At 55.0% G+C, this 20,790-nt stretch overlaps 3 protein-coding genes across 3 annotated transcripts; 2 read left to right on the plus strand and 1 right to left on the minus strand.

The window, feature by feature from the left end:
- Nucleotides 1-768: 768 nt before the first annotated feature.
- Nucleotides 769-8,378, minus strand: Abhd8 (abhydrolase domain containing 8). Its single transcript, XM_050127763.1, has 5 exons — nt 8,115-8,378; nt 5,895-6,618; nt 2,647-2,817; nt 2,323-2,539; nt 769-1,420 (listed from the first exon to the last, which is right to left on the minus strand). Exons 2-5 carry the CDS (start codon nt 6,608-6,610, stop codon nt 1,241-1,243), a joined length of 1,284 nt encoding a protein of 427 aa, XP_049983720.1. The 5' UTR covers nt 6,611-6,618; nt 8,115-8,378; the 3' UTR covers nt 769-1,240.
- A 1,185-nt stretch (nt 8,379-9,563) lies between these two features.
- Mrpl34 (mitochondrial ribosomal protein L34) lies at nt 9,564-10,423 on the plus strand. Its single transcript, XM_050127764.1, has 2 exons — nt 9,564-9,725; nt 9,899-10,423. The coding sequence occupies exons 1-2, from the start codon at nt 9,574-9,576 to the stop codon at nt 10,113-10,115; spliced, it is 369 nt and encodes a 122-aa protein (XP_049983721.1). The 5' UTR covers nt 9,564-9,573; the 3' UTR covers nt 10,116-10,423.
- Nucleotides 10,424-14,481: 4,058 nt separating this feature from the next.
- Nucleotides 14,482-20,446, plus strand: Dda1 (DET1 and DDB1 associated 1). The gene is made up of 5 exons (XM_050127612.1): nt 14,482-14,618; nt 17,517-17,597; nt 17,675-17,726; nt 19,164-19,225; nt 19,826-20,446. The coding sequence occupies exons 1-5, from the start codon at nt 14,616-14,618 to the stop codon at nt 19,934-19,936; spliced, it is 309 nt and encodes a 102-aa protein (XP_049983569.1). The 5' UTR covers nt 14,482-14,615; the 3' UTR covers nt 19,937-20,446.
- Nucleotides 20,447-20,790: the final 344 nt, after the last annotated feature.

The following is a 20,790-nucleotide window of genomic DNA, read 5'->3' on the forward strand; positions in this document are numbered from 1 at the left end:
TTGGTTTAGTTCTGTCTTATTTAGACAAAAGGGGGAGATGTAGGGATAAGTCCCACCCCTTAGGGGGCGTGTTCGCCTCAGGCTAAAGTTTTCCTATAAATTTGGCGAGCGTGCTCCCAGCGCTCACTTCTGCTTTCCTGGTCTCCGCGGGAACGGTGGTTCTGTAAGTCTATTCCTCCATTAAAGCTGTCTATATTTTGACAATCTGTCTGCATTCGCTTATGCCGTTACAGTGCCCTCTTCTGGCCTTCAGGTGTACACACAGAATACTGTACATAATAAATAAATATTTAAAACATAATAAATCTGGAAAATGGATAAATATCTAAGAGCTATAAATAAAGTAATTCAGACATTGGGCTATTAGCGAAAGAACGATCTATCGTGCTGATTGATTTAAAAGACTGTTTCTTCACAATATCATTACAAGAACAGGATAGAGGAAAAAATTGCCTTCATAGTGCCTACTTACAATCATTCTCAGCCCACTAAAAGATATCAGTGAGCTGGGCAGTGATGGCACACACCTTTGATCTCAGCACTCAGGAGGCAGAGGCAGGCAGATCTCTGTGAATTCAAGGCATCCTGCTCTACAGAGCGAGTTTCAGGACAGCTAGGTCTACTCAGAGAAACCTTGTCTCACTAGGTATGGCCGTCCCAGTAAAGCAAAAATGGAGAGAGGAAGGAGGGGGAGGGGCAAGAGAGAGAGCGAGCCGGAAACAAAGCTACTTGCACATCATCTCAGCCCTCGAGATGCTGAGGCAGAATCACGAATTGGAGCCACTTTGGATTGTCACTTTTTTAATTGAGTTACAAGTTGCCATGTGCGGGTATTTGTGTCTCGGGCCCCTCCCTCCTTGCGTGCCAGCTCCCAGTCTCAAGGAATGCAGGCAACGCAGCAGGTCCACCCAGACTGAATGGGAACCCCTCTCCAGAGCTCCCCTGGGGGCTTCCAGGTGCGGAGTGGAGCACAGCAGAGGGAAAGATCCAGCGGGGTGGCAGCCCACCCGCTACAGCATCAGGGACTTGGGAAGGCAGAGAGGGGGCTCTGTACAACGTCACGCCCTGCAGCCACGCGTGGCTGCACTGGGCACTGAGTCTCCAACACTGGCTACGGCCGGCCTGCCCTGGGGCGGTCTATATAGGCCCCGCCCATTGGCATGAGGCCCCACCCATTCAGCCCACGCCCGGTCCAAGGGAACCTTAGCTACACAAGATCCAGGAGGCCTGCAGCCGCTGGTCACTTCTCGCCTGGAGTCGTCTCTGGCTGCAATGGCTGTGGCTCGGGCTGTGGCTCCACCTCTGGCTCCGGCTCCCACAGCAGGAACTCGTGCAGCAGCGTGTTCACTGTCTCAGGACACTCCAACATCACCATGTGACTGCCTTCCTCGATGAGCTTGAGAAAGGCCAACAGCAGGATCTGCAGGCACACAGGGAAGTCCCTCCTGCAGTCCACCTTTTAGCCTCACCCTGCTGGAACCTCGCCAGGCATTCATTCACTTGGTCAACACCTATTAGGCACCTACAATATGCCTGGGATAGGACTTCTCAATCTTGGCTCTGCTGACACTTGGGGTTGGGTCGTTGCTGTGGGGACATCGTGTGTTGTAGGGTGCTGGGCAGCCTCCTTGGACTCCCCCCACTCGGGGATGCCAAGGAAACTCTGCCCTCCTCCCCTGTCCACAAATGGATCCTGATGACAGACCAGCCCTGGGTGAGAGTCCTCCTCGGTTCCTCCCGCATACCCATCCTGAGCAGCCCTAAGTCCTAAGAAACCCAGATCCTGTACTCCACCACCTATCTCCACCCCTCCAGCATTAGGGACCCACTCCCTGGGTGAGGAGGCAGTGCTCGGCCAGAGAAGTTCCCTCATCTATATTCTCCTTCAGGCTCAGCCCAGAAGCGGGGGCCTCCTAAGAGACCACACCTACCCACCTGTGACCACATCTACCCACTACAAAATCAAGCCCACCCAGGACCACACTCATGCATTATTCACGCCCACCTAAAAACACACCTGTCTAGAGGCCACACCCTTCCAAAGGCCACAGCATTCAGATACCTTAACCAATGGAAGCCACACCCACTCATAAACCAAACCCTTGTCCAGAGACCTCTCCCACCCCAGCTGTCAGAAAGCCACACCCACTCAGCCACGCCGTCTTAGAAAGCCAGGTTTCCCAAAGGTCAAGCTTACTCAGAATCCTAACGGGATGTGGGTCTTGGGACCACACTCACCCCCTAAGCCACGCCAGGGCCGCGACCCTGGATCCTCTCCACAGTTGGGGAGCGGGCACGTGTGTCCCGGACTGCAGGTCCTACCTCAGCCATGCGTTGGTCCTCCTCCACCGGCACGAACTTGTCATGCATGCCGTGCACCAGCAGCACGGGCACCGTCAGCTCCGCATGGTAGACCTCATCGCCCTCCGGCCAGTACTGGCCACTCATCATGGCCCGTAACACGAAGGAGGACACATTGAATGCATTGCCCTCCTTCAGCAGCTGCTTCTCTTTAGCCCCTTGGCGAGCAAAGCCGGCCCTGGGGGTGCAAAGACGTCCTTGGAGCCTGACCACGTGGGACTGATGCTACAGATCCCCAGTCAGCCCTGAAATGAGGAACCCCTCCCTCTCCCGGATCCCACTCACTTGAGGAAACTCCAGGCCAGGCAGGGCGACAGGCAGTGCAGGACGCACGTGGGCATGTTGAAAATGGAGCAGAGGCTGGGCTCCAGCGCTGTGGGGCCTCCGCCGTTGATCATTATCACTTTGTGCACAAGATCTGGGTACTCGTGGGCCAGGAAAGTACAGAAGGAGACACTGGAGGCAGAAGGGGAGGGCCCATTAGCAGACACTAGACAGGCCCGCCTGGCCGACATAGGCGGTGCCCCTATACAGCGCTGGCCATGGGAGTCAGGGCTTCTCGAAGCAAGTCCTCGGGAAGTCGCACACAGCCTACAGCGTCAGGGCTTATCTGTATCCTCCAGGAGCTGGGACTATAGCATGCACCCCTGCAAGTTTTGGGGTATTTCTTGTTTGAGACAGGGTTTCACTATGTAGCTTTGACTGGCTGTGTAGACTAGGCTGGCCCAGAACGCTCAGAGATGTACCTGCCTCCCAGGCAAGCTGTCTGTAATCACTAACACAGTGACCTCGGCTGTCTCTTACTCTGAAGTTACCCCAACTGGGAATGTGCCTCCTGGGGCCATGCTTGCTAAAAGGCATGTAGCAGCATTCTGTCAGAGAGACTGACATTCAGCAGGGGAGTGTGGTTAGCCCTACTGGCTGTAGCTGGATTCTGGAACCCCCTCAGCGGTCCTTCAGTCTTTCTGTTCAGCATCTGAAGACGCCATGGGCAGACCCAAAGGCACTAACACCACAGCTCTGCGCTGGATGAATCACTGGTACCAAATAACTGCACTACTTACAGATCTCCGGCCCTGTGCCAGACAGCCTAATCGTATAGCCCAGGCTACCACGGAGTTCATGGCAATCCTCCTGCCGCAGCCATGAAGCACTGGGGTTACAGGCAGCTCCATCCCATGGCTTTCTCTTTCGCTCTTCCTAAGATACCAAGTCTCTATTGCCCAAGCTGAATTTGAGCTCAGCCTTCATCACTGTGTCCAGCCAGCTAATAGCTTGAAGGCTCCAGACAGAAGGGACAGATGCAGGAATGGGCCTGACTATTAGGACACACACACTATGCTGGCCCACAGTTATCCATACATGAGGGCAATTATTACATTTAAAAAAAAAAAAAAAAAGACATTTTTGAGACCATAGCAATGACCCTGTCTCAGATTACAGGCATGACCCACTATGCCCAGCTTTTAAAAATTAATTTTTAGGGTAGGTATGGTAGCACATACCTTTAATCACACAGGAGGCAAAGGCAGGTGGATCTCTGTGAATATGAGGCCAGCCTGGTCTACATGGTGAGTTCTAGGACAGCCTGGGCTATGTAGACAGTCCCTGTATCAAAAAAAATCAGTTTTTAATTGTTTAAGGACATATTTAGGGATATAAATGTTTAAAATATAAATGTCATATTTATTAACTCTCTTTCTTTCTGGAGATGCTGGGATTGAACCTACGGCCTTGTGCATACCCAGTATCTACCCGAGCCACTCCAACCTTGGTTTGTTGGGGGAAGTACACTCTCCTGATTATGTCAGGTCTCATGTATTTTTTTAAATTTATTTATTTATTTATTATGTATACAATATTTTGTCTGTGTATATGTCTGCAGGCCAGAAGAGGGCACCAGACCTCATTACAGATGGTTGTGAGCCACCATGTGGTTGCCGGGAATTGAACTCAGGACCTTTGGAAAAGCAGTTGGTGCTCTTAACCACTGAGCCATCTCTCCGGCAGGTCTCATGTATGTTAAGCTGGCCTGGGAGCTGTGTTGCTGAGGGTGACCAGGACATTCTGATTCCATCTCTACCTCCCAAGTGCTGGGATGGCAGGTGAAGGCTGCCATTACCATGCTTTTAATGTATGTTGTTATTTCTGAGACAAAGTCTCACCCTGTGAATGTGGCTGACAATTGGGGCAGACTGGGGGGCCAATGATAATGGCACTGGGATTTGTCTCTACTGCATGTACTGGCATTTTGGGATCCTAGGCTCTTTGGATGCATACCTTCCTAAGCCTGGATGTAGAGGGGTAGAGGGAAGGGGCTTGGACTTCCAACAGGGCAGGGTGCCTTGCCCTCTCTTAGGACTGGAGGGGGTGGGGGGAAGGTGTGAGGGGGAGCGGGAGGAAAGTGGGAGGAGGGGAGGAAGTGGAAATTTTGAATGTTATTATTTATAAAGTAATAATTTAAAAAAAAAAAAAGGAAGCCGGGTGGTGGTGGTACACACCTTTAATCCCAGCACTCAGGAGGCAGAGCCAGGTGGATCTCTGTGAGTTCGAGGCCAGCCTGGTCTACAAGAGCTAGTTCCAGGACAGGCTTCAAAGCTACAGAGAAACCCTGTCTCGAAAAACCAAAAAAAAAAAGAAAAAAAGAAAGAAAGGAAGGAAGGAAGGAAGGAAGGAAGGAAGAAAGAAAGAAAGAAAAGTCTCACCCTGTAGCCCTGGCTGGTCTTGAATTCATAGCAATCCTTCTGCCTTGGTCTTGGAAGTTCTGGGGTAAGAGGGGTGAGTATATGCCCAAACTACCTCCCCCCCCCCTTTTTTTTTCAAGACAGGGTTTCTCTGTGTAGCTCTGGCTGACCTGGACCTCACTCTGTAGACCAGGCTGGCCTTGAACTCAGAGATCCGCCTGCCTCTCAAGTGCTGAGATTAAAAGCGTGCGCCATCAAAACAGGCTTTAACACAGGTTTTTGCTACGTAGGTATAGCCCTAGGTTGGAAATAACTTTGTAGCCCAGGCCGGCCTCAGATTTTTAGCTATCTTCCGGCATCAGCTCCTGAGTATAGAGATGATGCACGTCTGCCACCCACTGGCAGATACTAACGACAAACATTTGCTAGGTCAGAGACCATAGTGTCAAGCTACTCCCAGCCCCTCACTGGGGGATTCTAGGCAGGGGCTCCACCCCTGAGCCACGCCCCCAGCCCCTCACTGGGGATCCTAGGCAGGGACTCCACTCCTGAGCCACGCCCCTACCTCCTCACTGAGGGGTTCTAGGCTCACTCACTCACTGGAGGATTCTAGATGGGTGCTCTACCCCTGAGCCACAATCCCAGCCCGATCACATTTTGCAAGGAGGAAAGTTGGATCGGGTAGCATAGAAGTCTTTCATTGTAATCCTAGGGGTATAGATCAGGTATTCAAGGTCAGCCTCAGCTACATAATGACTTTTAAGGCTAGCCTGGACTACAGATGGCCCTTTCTCAGCCTACATCCAGGGGGATGGGAATGTTTTGTGAGCAGCCCACCCTAGGTCTTACCCGTAAGAGTGGCCAATGAGCACATTGCGCTTCTTGGCGTAGCGCATGAAGATGGCCCGCATGTCCTCCGCAAGTGCGTAAAATGTGTAGGCAGCTGCCACCTGTGGCGCAGAGCTGGCCCCGTGACCCGCCAGGTCAGGTGCCACCACCTCATAGCCAAGTCGCACAAAAAAGTCCAGCTGTTCTTTCCAGATGGCAAGAGAGCCTCCCACACCGTGAATGAAGAACAGCACCACGTCAGCCTGCGCGCCCTTGCAGCTGGTGATGCGCTGCTCGCAGTCGATGTGGATGGTCCTCTTGGGACGCCGGGGGCGCCTTCGTCGCCCGCTGCCTGGGGTGGCCCGGGCGTCACCCCCTGCGGGCTCTGCCAGCTCCACCTCGAGAGCAGCGGGCGGGTCCCCAGAGCCACTGCGCCCTTGCAGATCTGCGCGTGGCGCACGGCCCAGATTCTCCACCACCAGCCTCCCATTGCGGTACACCGTGATGCGGCGCTGGCAACGCACGAGGCCCGTCTTGACCCCAGTATCGCCTTCGGGTGGCGGCGGCGGTGTGGGGATAAGCGCGGGACCAGCGTGCTTCACCCGTAGCACCCGGCCCGGCTTGACTTCTACAAACGTATAGCCGTCGCTGGATTCAACGCTCTCCAGTGGCCGCACCGCGTTGGGGGGTGTCCCCAGTAGGCAGCAGAAGAAACCATCTGTCACCCCGGTCAGCATGGTGTGTCCTGGAGCCAGAGAGAAAGGGACAGCGGCTAGCTCAGGGCTCTGCTCATGCATTAGGTAAGCAGGACCTGGAGGCCCCTCTAGGGGGTCCATTGATACTGCACTGGGGGGCTTCCAGAAGGAGAGGACGCTAAAGCAAATGCCCATTCCTGAGGACATCCTTCCCTACCAGCTGGAGTTTATCCTATTAGCTGTTTATTCATTCATTTATCCAGAAATCCATGCCTTTTGATGCAATCATTCATTCATGCATGCAAGCAAGCATGTTTGTATTCATCTATTCAGACACTGAATTATGCGAGCATACATGCAAGCTGATTTGCTTGCTTGGTTTTGAGAGAGGAGCTCACGAAGCCCAAGCTGGCTTGGAAATCCCTGTGCTGCCCAGACAGCCTTTACTCTGGATGTCACCTCTGGAGCTGTAGCAAGCTCGGTGTGCTTGCTTTAGCTCCATATCTCAAATGCCTCCAAGGCCAGGGAACCCTAAACTCTGTGCAACCCTCCCACCTCTACATCCCTAAGCTCTGGGGTGACAGGCATGCATGAACACAACAGCCCTGGTCTGTAGTCTTGGGCCAGGCACTGGCCTCACTCTTTGCAAACCTCCTGCCTCTGCCTCTCCCAGTGCTGGCATAAGTGGTATGAACACCCATCACCGCCGTACTTTTGACATAGGTTTCATTTTGAAGCCCAGGCTGGTCTCAACCTTGTGCCCTCCTGGGTGCTAAGATGACAGACCACCAAGCTTGGTTTCTGTCCTGAATGGTCAAGGTTTCCAGCTCAGGCCTCAGGCTGCAAATCTGACCTGTCAAAGATGAGGCCCAGGGCAGATGTTGGCCATGGGGACTCAGAGGTTTTATCCGGTCCCAGGTCCAGGAGAGGGAGCTTGAGCTAACAGCAACGAGCACGGCTGGAAGAGGCTGCCCTCAGCACCCTGGTACCCTGTGTTGAAGGGTGGCAACACAACCCCTAGTGGCAGCCAGGAGGATGAAGGCAGGACCTGAGTGAGGGCCTCTGGGCCTCCATCCGGTTCCCTTGGCCAGCCCCCCCCCCCGCCGTGTCCATGACAACCACAGGCGGTTACATAACTCCAAGGGACACCAGCGCAGCGCACCCCCATTGTCTGAGGCATGGGGATGGGGCCAGATTCATTCTTCCTTCGCGGCCTGAGCACCGCTAAGGTGATGCTTTTCTTTTAGTGCATCCAGGCCACCCGGCTTGTGGTGGCCTGGATACACTAAAGGAAAAGCAGGCCGTGCACCCCACCTTTAGGACCCTGCAACCCCGACTGCGGAGGCCTTTCTAAAGCGCAGCACTAACCCTGCTTCCCAGACCCCGACCCGCTTTCCCCCGGGAGCTAGTCATCCCCGCAGTGGGATCAAGGCCACTGGGGTTCCGCAGCATCCTAGCAGCGCGAAAGCAGAGGTTGGCAATTTTCTCCTGACCCAAGTGGAGGCCCAGCAGCCTAATGGCTTCTAAGGGAACAGATCCAGCTCACCTGAGGTTATTGAGGGGCCCGGGGCCCGAGGCAGGACTCAGAGGTCCCGGGCGGAAAAGCCAGCATCCACCTGCAGGTGCCGCTTACATGGTGGTGCGGGGTCGGCCGCATTAGCGCGGGCAGGCGCAGGCCCGGGGCGGTCAGCGCAGGGGCATCCTGCAGCGGCGAAGCAAACCGGCCCCGTAAGTCCCACCTAGTGTGGGCGGGGCCTCGAGCCGATGGACGGGCATCTCGACCTATTGTCGCCGCAAGCCAACCTGGCCTAGATAACCGTCCAACCAGAGGCTGCGCTTCCAGATTTGCTAGCGCTCTGGGAGCAGCAGCCCCGCCCCTGTGAAGGGTTTGGGGACCTTGGGGGGGTGGGATGGGCCTGCGCCAGGATTGAGAAGGGCTTGCAGCCGGAGGTGGCATGGGAGGCGGTGCATGTGTTCTGTCTGGGACAGGGTCTCAGCCAGCTTCTACCTCCCGCCGGGCCGTGTGCCCCCTCTCTGCTGACTTTTCCGTTCTGCAAACAGACTTCCAGATGGGGAAACCGAGACTCAAAAAAGATCAAGGCTGGCATTTGAACAAGAGGCTGTGTCAGTCCAGAGTCCTGGGAATGAAACAGAAGTGTCGGAGCGTGGGAGCTAGCGAATAGAAATTGTATCCCTGCAGTGGGGTCTCAGCCACACCGAGACTGAGTCCTAGGAGAGCTGGAAGCCAGGAAGCCAAGGCTGAGCCTTCTCTCTCCCAGGCCTTGGGCTCACGGTGCAGCCCAAACACTGGCCAGCATCCCTTTTACACACAGTAAGTCCACCGATTGACAGGCACAAGTGGCCGTTTTAGAGGGTGGGTAGGAACCACAGCATAGTGACAAACAACTTCAGAGATGCTCATGTACAGGCTTCGCGTGTCTGCAGGCAGGCTGGGCACCTTAGAGCAACGGGGAGCTATGAAGGGTGTGTGAGCAGGAGTCCAGATCTGAGCTGCGGGGGGGGGGGGGGGGGGGGGGGGGAGGGGAGGATCGTCTAGGCCAGCCTGAGGGATTAAACTAGCCAGGGCAAATTCACAACGCACGAGTTTTCCAGATTGCGAGGAGCTAGGACTCGAGGACATCCGGGCTGAGCGCCAAGAGGAGAAGCCTTGGCTGCGATAGCGTAGAAGCCGCCAGCCAGCGGCTGCGTGCCAGCTGCCTGTCCCCAGTGAGGGCGACTCAAAAGGCCAGCAGCCACTTCCCCCAGCTGAAGCCAGCGGCGTCACCGCCACCCTGGAGCGCCCTCTACCAGTGTCCCAAACGAAGAACTACAGCTCCCAGAAGACGAAGACAGATTGTCGTACGCACGCGCAGATTGAGGAGTCGACACTCGCTCGCCATCTGCTGGTCATTTCGGAGAACTACACGCCACTTAGGACAACGCCTCCTGTTTGTCATCATGCGCAGGCGTGGAACTACAACTCCCGGAGTGCCACGCGGCAACATATGGAACTACATTTCCCAGAGGCATTGTCGCTGAGCCCACGGTCTAGGAACTGGCGGCAGCCGGGACAGAGTGACCCGCCGCAGGACATGGCTTTCCTAGCCAGGACTTTTGGGTACCCCGCCTGCAGATCGGTGGTCCAGTTGGGTGGCAGGTAAGTATTGAGGGGGTACCTTGCTCCAGATCTCGACTACCACGCGCACTTACGGAGCATCTTTTGCATACACGGTGTTTTGTTTGCCCTGCGCGTTACGAAGTTGAGGCTCAGGCTGAGCAACGCGTCGGGGTCACATAGCAACCATTCTTGTCATTTCTCTGGTCCCACAGGTGGCTCCAACCTCGGGTCTGGATGGGGCTTCCGGACGCTTGGGGGCTCCCCTCCGTGCAGCAGCAGACCCGCGGCCGCACGCGCGGGAACGAGTACCAGCCCAGCAACATCAAGCGCAAGCACAAACACGGTTGGATCCGCCGGCTGAGCACGCCTGCCGGCGTGCAGGTCATCCTCCGCCGCATGCTGAAGGGCCGCAAGTCCCTGAGCCACTGAGGAACGGCGCCCGGCGCCTGCGGGAACAGACTCAGACGCCGGTAGAACTGGCCGAGGCCAAGAAGTTGGAGGCCGTCCCTTCCTAGGCTTTTGGAGTATGAAGAATTCAGAACTTGCAGAGCCCCTAGATCCGCGCGTCCCTGAGCCCACAGCGGTGGCGCCCCCTCCGTTATCTCTGCAGTTTCTGTTCATGTTTCTGAAGGCATCTTTGTAAGCTTGGCTCCTTAAAATATCACACCACCCCTGGTGATTCCAGCCACTCGGAAATATTACCGGCTCGCTAATAAACATTCCCGTTTCTAGGCGCACTGCATGTATACTAACATACAGCTAGCTCTGTTGTGGGGAGGGGTCAGGGATCTGGGGCCCCTGCTGTGAGGTGGGCAAGGCCTTAGCCCCAAGATTCCATGTCCCACACAAAGTGCAGACTGGCTTATGTTTGGCCTGATGTCCCCATCTTGTAGTTAGCAAGTGATTGTCCTTTCACGGTGTGCATTTCTGGGATTGAACACAGGCACTCCACAAATGCCTTTACCTGCTGAGCCATGTCACAGCACCCAGCCCCGTGCTTGTCATGAAGGGACTCTAGTGGGTGATGTGTATTTAGAACCGGGCAGTTGAGAAACATGGGGATCAGGTCTGAAAGTGGAATCATAGGGACAAAGGACCCTGAAAGAGGATACGTACCTGGCTTGGCTCTTGACAACAGTAGTCAGGTAAGGCTTCCTGGAGGAAGGGGCTGTGTCTGTAGAAGGGATTGGTTGGGGTGAGTACCCACATAGGTGGAAGACAGCAGAGGGACCTGGAATTTGGGCTCCTGAGGTAGACCTACAACCTTGGGCCACTGGGGGACTGCAGCAGCTATTGGAGCCAGACTGAGCTGCTTGCCTGTCCCAGCAAGCAAGCGATGGGGGCAGGAGGGTGAGAAGTTCAAGGCCATCCTCATCCGTGCAGCAAGTTCAAGACCACCCACTCTCACATTTTTTAATTTTAGATTTACTTATTTTTATTTTGTGTGTATGTTTCACTTATGACTTAGTTTGGTTTCTACCAAAAGCAGCTGGTGGAAGAAAAGATTTATTTCACCTCAGCTCACGGTCCATGGCTGAAGAATATCAGGCAGGATCATGGAGGCAGAAGCTGATGCAGAGGCCATGGAGGGGAGCTGCTTACTGACTTGCTCAGCCAGCTTTATTAAAGAACCCAGGACTACCAGCGTTAGACCCCGACGTCTGTACTGTGTGCTATACAGTGTTAAGCCTGTAGCTCCCATGCCAGGAACTAGGATACTTAAAAACACATGTATACACAGAGACAGAGAAGATGGTCTCTCTTGATACAAGAATACCAAGTTTATTGTGCTCAGGGGAAACTTATATAGGCTCTGGCCATGCCCCAGCTCCCGGGATCTTTCACCTGCAAGACCCACCAGCCTGCCATCAAGGTCTCATGCTCAGAGCAGCTGCAGCGTGCTCAGAGCGGAGAAAATCAAGTTGGGTGTTTTGGTTTTGTGGGTTTTTTTTTTCAAGACAGGGTTTCTCTATAGTTTTGGAGCCTGTCCTGGAACTAGTTTTTGTAGACCAGGCTGGCTTTGAACTCACAGAGATCCGCCTGCCTCTGCCTCCCGAGTGCTGGGATTAAAGGCTTGCGCCACCACTGCCCGGCGAAAACAAGTTGTTTTGCTCAGTTCACTCCAGCAGGCAAAGGGTCTGAGGCAGGCAAGATCAAGGGGGCGGGGGCAGGGATCTATAGCTCCCAACACACCAGCCCAGGGATGGATCCACCCACCATAGACTGAGCCCTTCCCAGCAATCAACAATCAATAAAATCCCACAGGCCATGTGGTTGCTGAGATTGTAACCTTGGGTCATCTGGTTTTTTGGTTTTTTGTAGCTTTGGAGCCTGTCCTGGCACTAGCTCTTGTAGACCAGGCTGGCCTCGAACTCACAGAGATCCACCTGCCTCTGCCTTCCGAGTGCTGGGATTAAAGGCATGCGCCACCACTGCCCGGCTAGCCTTGGGTCATCTGGAAGGGTACCAAGTACTGTAAACCACTGAAGGGTCTCTCCATCCCTGAGACCCTGTCTCTTTAAATAAAAAGGTGGCAAGGAGGCTTGGTTAAGTTAAGGGTCACTATTGACTGTGATGAATACCATGACCATAAGCAAGCTGGGGAAGAAAGGGTTTGTTTGGCTCACACTTCCACATTATTGTTCATTGAAGGAAGTCAGGACAGGCACTCAAACAGGGCAGGAACCTGGAGGCAGGAGCTAATGCAGTGGTCATAGAGGGTGTGCTTACTGGTTTGCTCTTCATGGCTTGCTCAGCCTGCTTTCTTACAACACCCAGGATCTCCAGCACAGGGAAGTCATCTCCCAGGGTGGGCTGGATCTCCCATCAATCACTAAGAAAACGGCTGGGCAGTAGTAGCAAGTGCTTTTAATTCCAGCACTCAGGAGGCAAAAGCAGGCAGATCTTGGAGTTCAAGGCCAGCCTGGGCTACATGAGGCCACACTCAGTGGTCAAGCTGAGGGCCTGAGCTTATTCTGGAGCCCATGTGAAGGTGGCTAGAGTACAGCCTGATCTTAGGGCACAGCCTTATCTAAGGGTACAGCTTGATCTTAGGGTACAGCCTGGTCAAGGGTACAACCTGATCTAGGGTATAGCTGTCCTCTACCTTCCACACGCTCAGAGAAACAGATCAAGAAGTGAGCTGGAGAGCTGCAAAGACACAGTGCCAAACCTTGCCTCCACACCTCTGCTTGTACACACACACACACAAACACACAGCACAAAAGCACAAGTCTGTTCTGTTTGGTTTTGGTTTTTGCTTTTGGGGGGTTGTTTTTTACTATAGTGTGAGCTGTCAGTTCAAATTCAGTAGCTAGTTCAGAGATTGTGCATGAAAATTCAAGTTTGAAAGCATGTCTTTCATCCCAGCACTTGGGTGACAGAGGCAGGTGGATCTCTGAGTTAGAGGTCAGCCTGGTCTACAGCACGAGTTCCAGGAAAGCCAGAGCTACACAGAGAAACCCTGGATCAAAAAAATACACAAAAAATGGGGGCTGGAAAGATGGCTCAGAGGTTAAGAGCATTGCCTGCTCTTCCAAAGGTCCTGAGTTCAATTCCCAGCAACCACATGGTGGCTCACAACCATCTGTAATGGGGTCTGGTGCCCTCTTCTGGCCTGCAGGCATACACACAGAATATTATATACACAATAAATAAATAAATAATTTTTTTTAAAAAGTAGGCTGGCCAGACAGCTCACCTAGTAAGAGCTCGCCCCACCAAGCCTAGTGACCTGAATTTAAACCCTGGAACACACAGGTGGTACTGGCTCTTGAAAACTGTCCTCTACATGAGGACCGTAAATTTAAAAGTTTTATATAACAATGTTTTAGAAACAGGTATTTCTCCCTCAGAGCCCCTCCTAGTCTCATTTTTTTTTTCCTTTTGGTTTTAACCAGACAGGGTTTCTCTGCATAGCTGTCCTGGAAGTCGTTTTGTAGACCAGGCTGGTCACAAACTCTGAGAATTGCCTCCACCACCTGGCAGGCTGTTAGATTTCTCTTTTGTTGTTTTTTGTTGTTGTTGTTGTTGTTTTGTTTGTTTGTTTTTTGGTTTTTCGAGACAAGGTTTCTCTGTAGCTTTGGAGCCTGTCCTGGAACTAGCCTCCTGAGTACTGGGATTAAAGGTGTGTGCCACCACCGCCCGGCTAGGCTGTTAGATTTCTAAGCCGGGGGAAAAAGTTGCCATCTACTGCAAGTTCTGTCACTAACATTAGGACATCCAAGAGATGAGGTTAAAGGCATGTGCCACATTCACCTGGCTTTCAGACCGCCCAATTTTTTAAAGTTTCTTAAATCCATGTTAGCTCTACCTAAAGCAACAACAAAACACACACACACACACACATACACACACACACACACACCTGCCATCCCAGGAATTTGGGAAGCTGAGGCAGGAGGATTGTTGCACGCTCAAAGTCAGCCTGTATTATGGCGTGAACTCAAAAATAAACAAATAAAAGAATCTGTAGGTTGAGACTCAGCGGAGAAAGTCGGGAGTTCAGTGGCCTTGTTACAGCGAGGCCATCCAGGGACATCAAGCCAGCCCCCAAAACGAGAGGAGACCTGCGGAACCACGAACGAGGAGAACTACAACTCCCAGGAGACGTCGCGCGCAGTCTCCGCCCACTTCCGGATCGCAAGCGCCTTGCATTTCAAGTCCCGGGCGGGGTTTGCTCCTTCAACCGAACTCGACGACGAAGGCGGTGGTGTGCAGACCAATGGCAACGCGCGTGAGTGCGGATGGCCAATGGGAGCGCGCCGGGCCCGAAGGGCGGGGCCACACGCAGGCCAATGACGCGCGGCGCTGTCGCCATCAGCGTGAGCTTCGCGGCGACTGGAAGTGGCTGTGCGGCCGCGACTGGGAAGGAGGCTGAGGCGGCCGCGGCGGTGGCGGCGGCGGCCGGGACGGCGGAGGACACGGACGATGGTGAGCGCGGCCGTGCGGCCTCCCCTTTCGCCTGGCATGGCGTTGCGGGTCCCTCCACTGTTCCCGAGACCCCTCTCCCGACCCCCTCTTAGTCTCGGTCCCGCCCCTCGCGCTGACCTATGACCTCCGACCCCTCCGCGGGCTGCCCGGCGACCCTACCCTGGTTTTTTCTTCTACCCCTGACCCTAGTTAGGCTTCCAGGCTCTGACAACTCTTTAATTTCCGGGTCGCGACTGTCTCTTGTGTGTATGTGTGTGTGTGTGTGTGTCCGTCCCCTCCCCCGCCCCGGAAATCGCTTGGGGTGGGGTGGGGTCCCTGAGACCCCCGCTCCGGACTGTTCCTCGACGAGGCTCCTCGGGTTCCGGGCGTTTGAGGGCAGCTCGGCTGAGAGGGGGCTTGCCACCATGTCATGCAGGGCTTTGTCACCAAAGGAAGTGCGACATCGCGCCAGACCCGTTTCCCAGGTCCCCACCCCTCTCTGTCGATCCCACACTTGTTCTTAACGAGGGAACAGCTTTGTCTCCCTGTTTGCAAAATGAGGGTGCCCACCCCTTAGAATGAGGCACCGGCAGGGGCTAGCACAGAGGCCCGCCCATAGATGAGCTGGGGGACGTCCTCCCCTCGCTTCACTCCCAATCTTCAAGAGGGGTGATCCCTGTGACCTGATGGGCGCGCCTGACCTCAGGGGTCGTGATCCCCGTGGTTCTTTGGGATGAGGGCTTCTCTCTGACCCAGGGTGAAGCCATACCTCAGATTTGAGCAGAGTCGAGTCCAGATCCTAGCCCACACCCTGAAGAATAGTAATGAGTCATATAGAAGAGGTCCTGGAAGGGGTAAACATGGCTGTGGGGGTCCCCGTTTCACCTCTGCAGCCTTATTCCCTGTGCCAAGACTCTCCCCAGGGCACCCACCTGAGTCTGCCACTTCTCACTCAGGCCTGTCCAGCCTCCTCCCTACCCCTTCCCACCTCAACCCTTTGGCCATCTTTAATTCACCTAGAATCGGGTTTTCAAAGACATCATTTTGTACACTTTGTAGCTTATGTAGCATCCTGGGGCTCCCAGTGGCGAGTCTGCTCCTGGCTTCCATTCAGGGGCAGTGCCCTTTGTGACCTCATCCCCAGCTGCTCAGCAAGCCACGCTGCCTTGTTTTCTCTTCCTCTGACTCCCAAGTTCCTGCTGCCCCAGGGCCTTTGCACCAGCTTCGCCTCCACCATAGCACCTGGCCTCCTGGAGCACAGCTTCTGTTGACCCCAAAGGCCCACGAGAGAGCTGGCCCCTTGTCTTGAGGCCTTGTTTGTCAGCTCACTTGAGGAGGCCCGATCTTTTCTTTTTAGAAGTGCAGACAGATACATGGCCCTGCCCTGCCCTGAGGGACCTCTGTTCCCACTTTCTGCCCTGACTGCCTTGACTGCCACTCTGAGCTGTGCTTGGAGGCAGCAGTGCACTGCAGAGGGGGGGGGGGGGGGGCAGCCTGGCAAGGAAGTCACTTAGCTCACAGCAGGCCTGGATTTGGTGTGGTGTCATTGGGTCCTCTCTGAGCTCTGCCAGGGCCCAGCCTAAGGCCTTAGGGCTGCAGACATGTACTGCGGTATGGGACAGCTCAGGCAAGTGGTTTGAGGTAGTGGGGGAGTTGTAGGCCATGTCCCAGATGGTGGCACACCGCGTTACAGTCAGTGCCGGTGGGAAGAGTCGAGATTGCTTATTTGTTATTCTGAGACTGGGTGTCCCTGTGGAGCTGGAGTGAGATGGCAGCTGTGGGGACATAAGCAGGGCAGGAGGGCAGGCTCCCTTCTACATGAGTGCCCCAGGGCAGCTCCCTGAGCCCGGACTAGCCTCGTTCTGCCACCAGGCCACACACAGCACCCATGGGGCTGATGGCCCCAGACACCTCAGTTCTGCTCTGGAACCCCACCCCTCAAGTGTGTACTAATGGCCTGGCCAGGACACCCTGCGGGTGGGGGGCACTGGACCACAAGACAGAGAACAGGTACACTGAGGCTGCCTGGCCACATTCCAGGCCAGCAGAGTGGTTGGGGGCGGGGCAGGCACCTCTGCTTCACCATAGGGTCAGCCAGGTGGCCAGACCTGAGCTTTAGCAATGTCCCAGGGAAGCAGTAACATGGGCCCTGTGGTCATCCACAGTGACGTCTTCCAGGGATCACACTACCCCTCCCCAGACCCGAGTGACATTTGGAGAATGAGCAAGCTAGGTGGGCTCAAGGCAGGGCTACCTCCTCAGCAGCCAGCTCCCTTGGTGTGTGTTGTGGGACAGGCTCCTAGGCCAGGCAACCTCTGCCCCACCCCCACCCTCGTGCTGGGACGGTGGGCGTGCACCACAGAGCCCATCTTCTGAAATAGTCTTTTGCTTTTTTGGTTTGTTTTTGATTTTTCAAGACAGGGTTTCTCTGCAGAGCCCTGGCTGCCCCGGAACTTGCTATATAGACCAGGCTGGCTTCAAACTTAGAGATCCCTGCCTCTGCCTCCCAAGGGCCGAGATTAAAGGCCTGCGCCACCACTGCCTGGCTTCATTATTGCTTTGGTTGTTGTTTTGAGAAGGACCCTGCTCCAGCCTCATGGAGTGGAGATGGCAGGCATGCACTACTGCGCCCCAAGGAAGTGCCCCTTTAAACAGCTCCCGTGGAGACGGCTGGGCAGGCCTGATGGCGGAAGGAGTGAGTGCGCACATGGTGGCACGCATTACCCTCCCCACACAGACACACAGAGCACAGTGAATACATGTAGAAGAAGTATTCCATAAGCAGCCAGCCTCGGGTTCCCTCTGGCCTGGTCACAGGTCATGGGAGACCCCTAGGAGAGCAGTGGAGGACCAGGCGGGTGGCAGCCCAGGTGTGTTCTCAGACGGCATCAGAGGCCTCATACCCACCCCTGTCTCCAGGCAGACTTTCTGAAAGGCTTGCCCGTCTACAACAAGAGCAACTTCAGCAGGTTCCACGCGGACTCCGTGTGCAAGGCCTCGGTGAGTGTGGGGCTGGGAGTGGCATCCCTGTCTTGAAGGCAAGGGTTGCCAGCTAACCCCCCCCTCCCCATTCACAGAACCGCCGTCCCTCAGTGTACCTGCCAACCCGAGAGTACCCATCAGAACAGAGTGAGTACCGCAGCGCTTCGTTCTCCGCACCAGCCAGGAGGGGCCAGGGTGGCCCAAGCTGGCCTGTCCTCCCTGCAGGCCAGGTGGGATGACCCCTACCATCTGCGTATCAAGACTGTAAGCTGGGACCAAGCTGGGCTCCATCGTGAAGTGGGCGAGCTGAGCACACCTATCCCAGCGCTCTGGATGCTGAGGCAGGGGAAGCGGAGTTTAAATCTGACTGTAGATCTCTGGAACGCATGTGAAAGCCAGGCGCCTCGGCAGGGTCTATAGTTGGAGTCCGCCCCACTGGGCAACCTAGGACCCACCAGCCTGGCACAGAGAACAAGAGAGCCCAGCAAACAAAGGGAAGGTGAGGGCCAGTGCCAAGGTTGATCTCCAGCCGAGGTCAGTGTGCACCCACACGCCTCCACATGCCCACAGAAACCACAAATCAGAGTCTTTGTGGCTGTGGAAGTGGGGGAAGCAGTGACCATACTGGGCCTGTGGGCAGCGGTGTCCAGGCCATGGTCTCTGTGGCATAGGAGAGCTTGTCTGTCAATCAAGAGTCTGGAAGCCAGATATGGTGGCACACACCTCTAATTCAAGCACACGGGAAGCAGAGATGCCAGCCTGGTCTATAGAGCGAGGTCCAGGTCAGAGTTATATAGTAAGGCCCTGTCTTAAAAAAATAAACAATCCAAAAACGTTGATTTCCACAAGATGGCTACCAGGCCTGAGAATCTGATGCAGTTCCTATAATCCAAATGGTAGGAGGAGAGAACTGGCTCCCACCATTGTCCTCTGACCGAAACATGCACCCACCCAGCACAAGCTAAAAACCATGCAAGGGGCTGCACAGACTCTCGGGTTAGCTGTGCTGCAGGGGACTGGAGCCCAGGCCCAGCACCACAGCGCAGCTCACCAGGGACCCAGAGCCCTCTTGTAGCTTCATTAGACACACACACACAGAGATTTAAAATAATACAAGTAAATCCTTAAAAACAGATCCGTCCAGGAAAGGAGCAAGGCTCATGGGCAGTGCAGTTCCCTGGCATGGGTGAGGCTGTGGATTTGTCCTGAGCAACCAACCTCACTGAAGCCTGGCGTGGGTACTTCCTCTGGTGTTGTCTCAGGAGATGGGAGGGCTCCACAGCTGGGTGCTGCTGGCTTGAGTTCCAGAACCTTGGCTCCATCCTTGGCACCAAAACCAGGACAAAGCCCAAGGGTGTTCTAAAGCGAGCTGCCCAGGGCAGGTCCTAGCCCAGGAGCCTGAGAATGGAGTCCCCGGTGGACCAGGGCAGCAGTGCCTGAGGCTGTGCTCGGCTGTGTTCACAAGGGATGTGGCAGTCTTCTCTTAGTGCTGAGTTTGCACCCCAGAAAAGTGAGGCAGACCTGGAGGCCAAGGTGGAGGCCGTAGCACCTCCATCTTTCTCACGCTCTCTCCTTGCTTCTCAGTCATTGTGACAGAGAAGACGAACATCCTCCTGCGCTACCTGCACCAGCAATGGGACAAAAAGGCAAGCTTCTTGGCTGGGGGTGTTTGAGTGGGGCCTTGAGGGCTGAATAGAAGTTCTTCAGGAGACCCATCCTGGGGAGAAGTGTTCCAGTGGGTTCTTAGCACTTGGGAGAGTGGGGATGAACTTGGAGCATTCTTCATTGCACAGCTAGTGCCCAGTCGTCAAGCTGAGTCTCTTGTTTCTGACATTTTACTTTAATGGTAAAATGTATTTATGACATGGTACATGCCTGTCACCCCAGCATTCAGGAAGCTGAGGGTGTTCGGGGCCAGCATGAGTCCAGGGTGGCCTCATACAGTGATCCTCCTGCCTCTGACTCCTCAGCCGTTTAGATAATATGTAAAAAAGCACACCCATGCCGCCTGCCCGAGTTACCTTGCAGGGTGTCCCCATGGGCTGGGCATGGTGATGATGCAGGGGCATGAGGATCTCTGTGTTTGAGGCCAACCTGGTCTACATAGTTTCAGAACAGCAACAGCCAGAGCTATGTAGAGACCCTATGGGTGGGGTGGGGGAGCGAGGGAGAAAGAATCATGCTATTGGTTCTCCCATGCTGTCCTCTCTGTCCTCACTCCAGCCTCTCCCTCTCCACCCCTCCAGAACGCTGCCAAAAAGAGAGACCAAGAACAGGTGGAGGCGGAGGGCGAGAGCTCAGCGCCACCCCGCAAGGTGGCCCGGACCGACAGCCCCGACATGCCCGAGGACACCTAGGCCCCACACAGTGCCCCACGTCTGTCTGCTCTGTCCGTTCCTGCCCGCGTGTGTAAGCGCAGCCTGCCTCCTACCCAGCCCGTGCCCTCCAACCTCATAGGACCCATGTATTTATTTTCCTTGAGTTTTTATTTATGCTGTAACTCGTGTCAAGCATTGGTTAAAGGGACGTCAGGCCCAGCGCCGTGAGGTGTTGGTAGATGCTTTTTTTAAAGCACAGTGGTGTCCCCCACCCAGCCACCGGCCAGAGACAACGCCAGGGTCCAAAATCCGGGGCGGCCTGGTCTCCCAACAAGCGAGCGGCCTTCGCACGCTCCTTCCCGTTCCCACCCACAGGCCGGCTGGGTCTTGGTCCTGGAACCTCCCTGGGCCCTCCCATGCCAGCCCTTACTCTGAGCCCACGCCAGGGCAGGAGAGAGCCGGCCCTTATGGATCTTTCTCTTAAGTCATTTTATCATGGACTAGCCCGTGCTCCTCCTCCATCCCAATAAAAGGATCTTTCCCACTTCACCCAGCGTCTTTGGTCCGCACACCTCTGCTGGAGCCACTGGGACCGGAGTAGGACTCACTGCCACACCTCCTTGCCCAGGGGTCCTTGGGTTCACATTTCCCTGGGAGACAGAGCTGACAGCTACCCATCATCATGTGGGAAGCCCGCATGCCAGCACTAGTCTCTGGCCACTGGAGGCCCCTGCACCAGCCAAGCTGGGCCCAGTAGCCTTAAGCTGGAGAACACTGTTGGGGGTTGAGGTGGCCCCACTGTCCTGAGGGTAGGGAAGGAAAGTTCCCTGGACTAGAGTGGTTGTGCACCCTCAGCTGTGGCATGGTACACGCCGCAGGTAAGAGGGCTTCTG

Source organism: Alexandromys fortis, unplaced genomic scaffold (genome assembly GCF_014885135.2).
Source record: "Alexandromys fortis isolate MF-2015 unplaced genomic scaffold, M_Fortis_MF-2015_v1.1 scaffold_284, whole genome shotgun sequence".
Classification (NCBI taxonomy): Eukaryota; Metazoa; Chordata; class Mammalia; order Rodentia; family Cricetidae; genus Alexandromys; species Alexandromys fortis.

Coding starts and splice junctions, on each gene's coding strand:
- Abhd8 (XM_050127763.1), bottom strand. CDS start 6,610: ATGCTGACCGGGGTGACAGATGGTTTCTTCTGCTGCCTACTGGGGACA. Junction 2,818..5,894: donor CTCATTGGCCACTCTTACGG/GTAAGACCTAGG, acceptor TTCTGCCTCCAG/TGTCTCCTTCTGTACTTTCC. Junction 2,540..2,646: donor CTGGCCTGGAGTTTCCTCAA/GTGAGTGGGATC, acceptor TTGCACCCCCAG/GGCCGGCTTTGCTCGCCAAG.
- Mrpl34 (XM_050127764.1), top strand. CDS start 9,574: ATGGAACTACATTTCCCAGAGGCATTGTCGCTGAGCCCACGGTCTAGG. Junction 9,726..9,898: donor GTGGTCCAGTTGGGTGGCAG/GTAAGTATTGAG, acceptor CTGGTCCCACAG/GTGGCTCCAACCTCGGGTCT.
- Dda1 (XM_050127612.1), top strand. Junction 17,598..17,674: donor ACTCCGTGTGCAAGGCCTCG/GTGAGTGTGGGG, acceptor CCCCATTCACAG/AACCGCCGTCCCTCAGTGTA. Junction 19,226..19,825: donor ACCAGCAATGGGACAAAAAG/GCAAGCTTCTTG, acceptor CCACCCCTCCAG/AACGCTGCCAAAAAGAGAGA.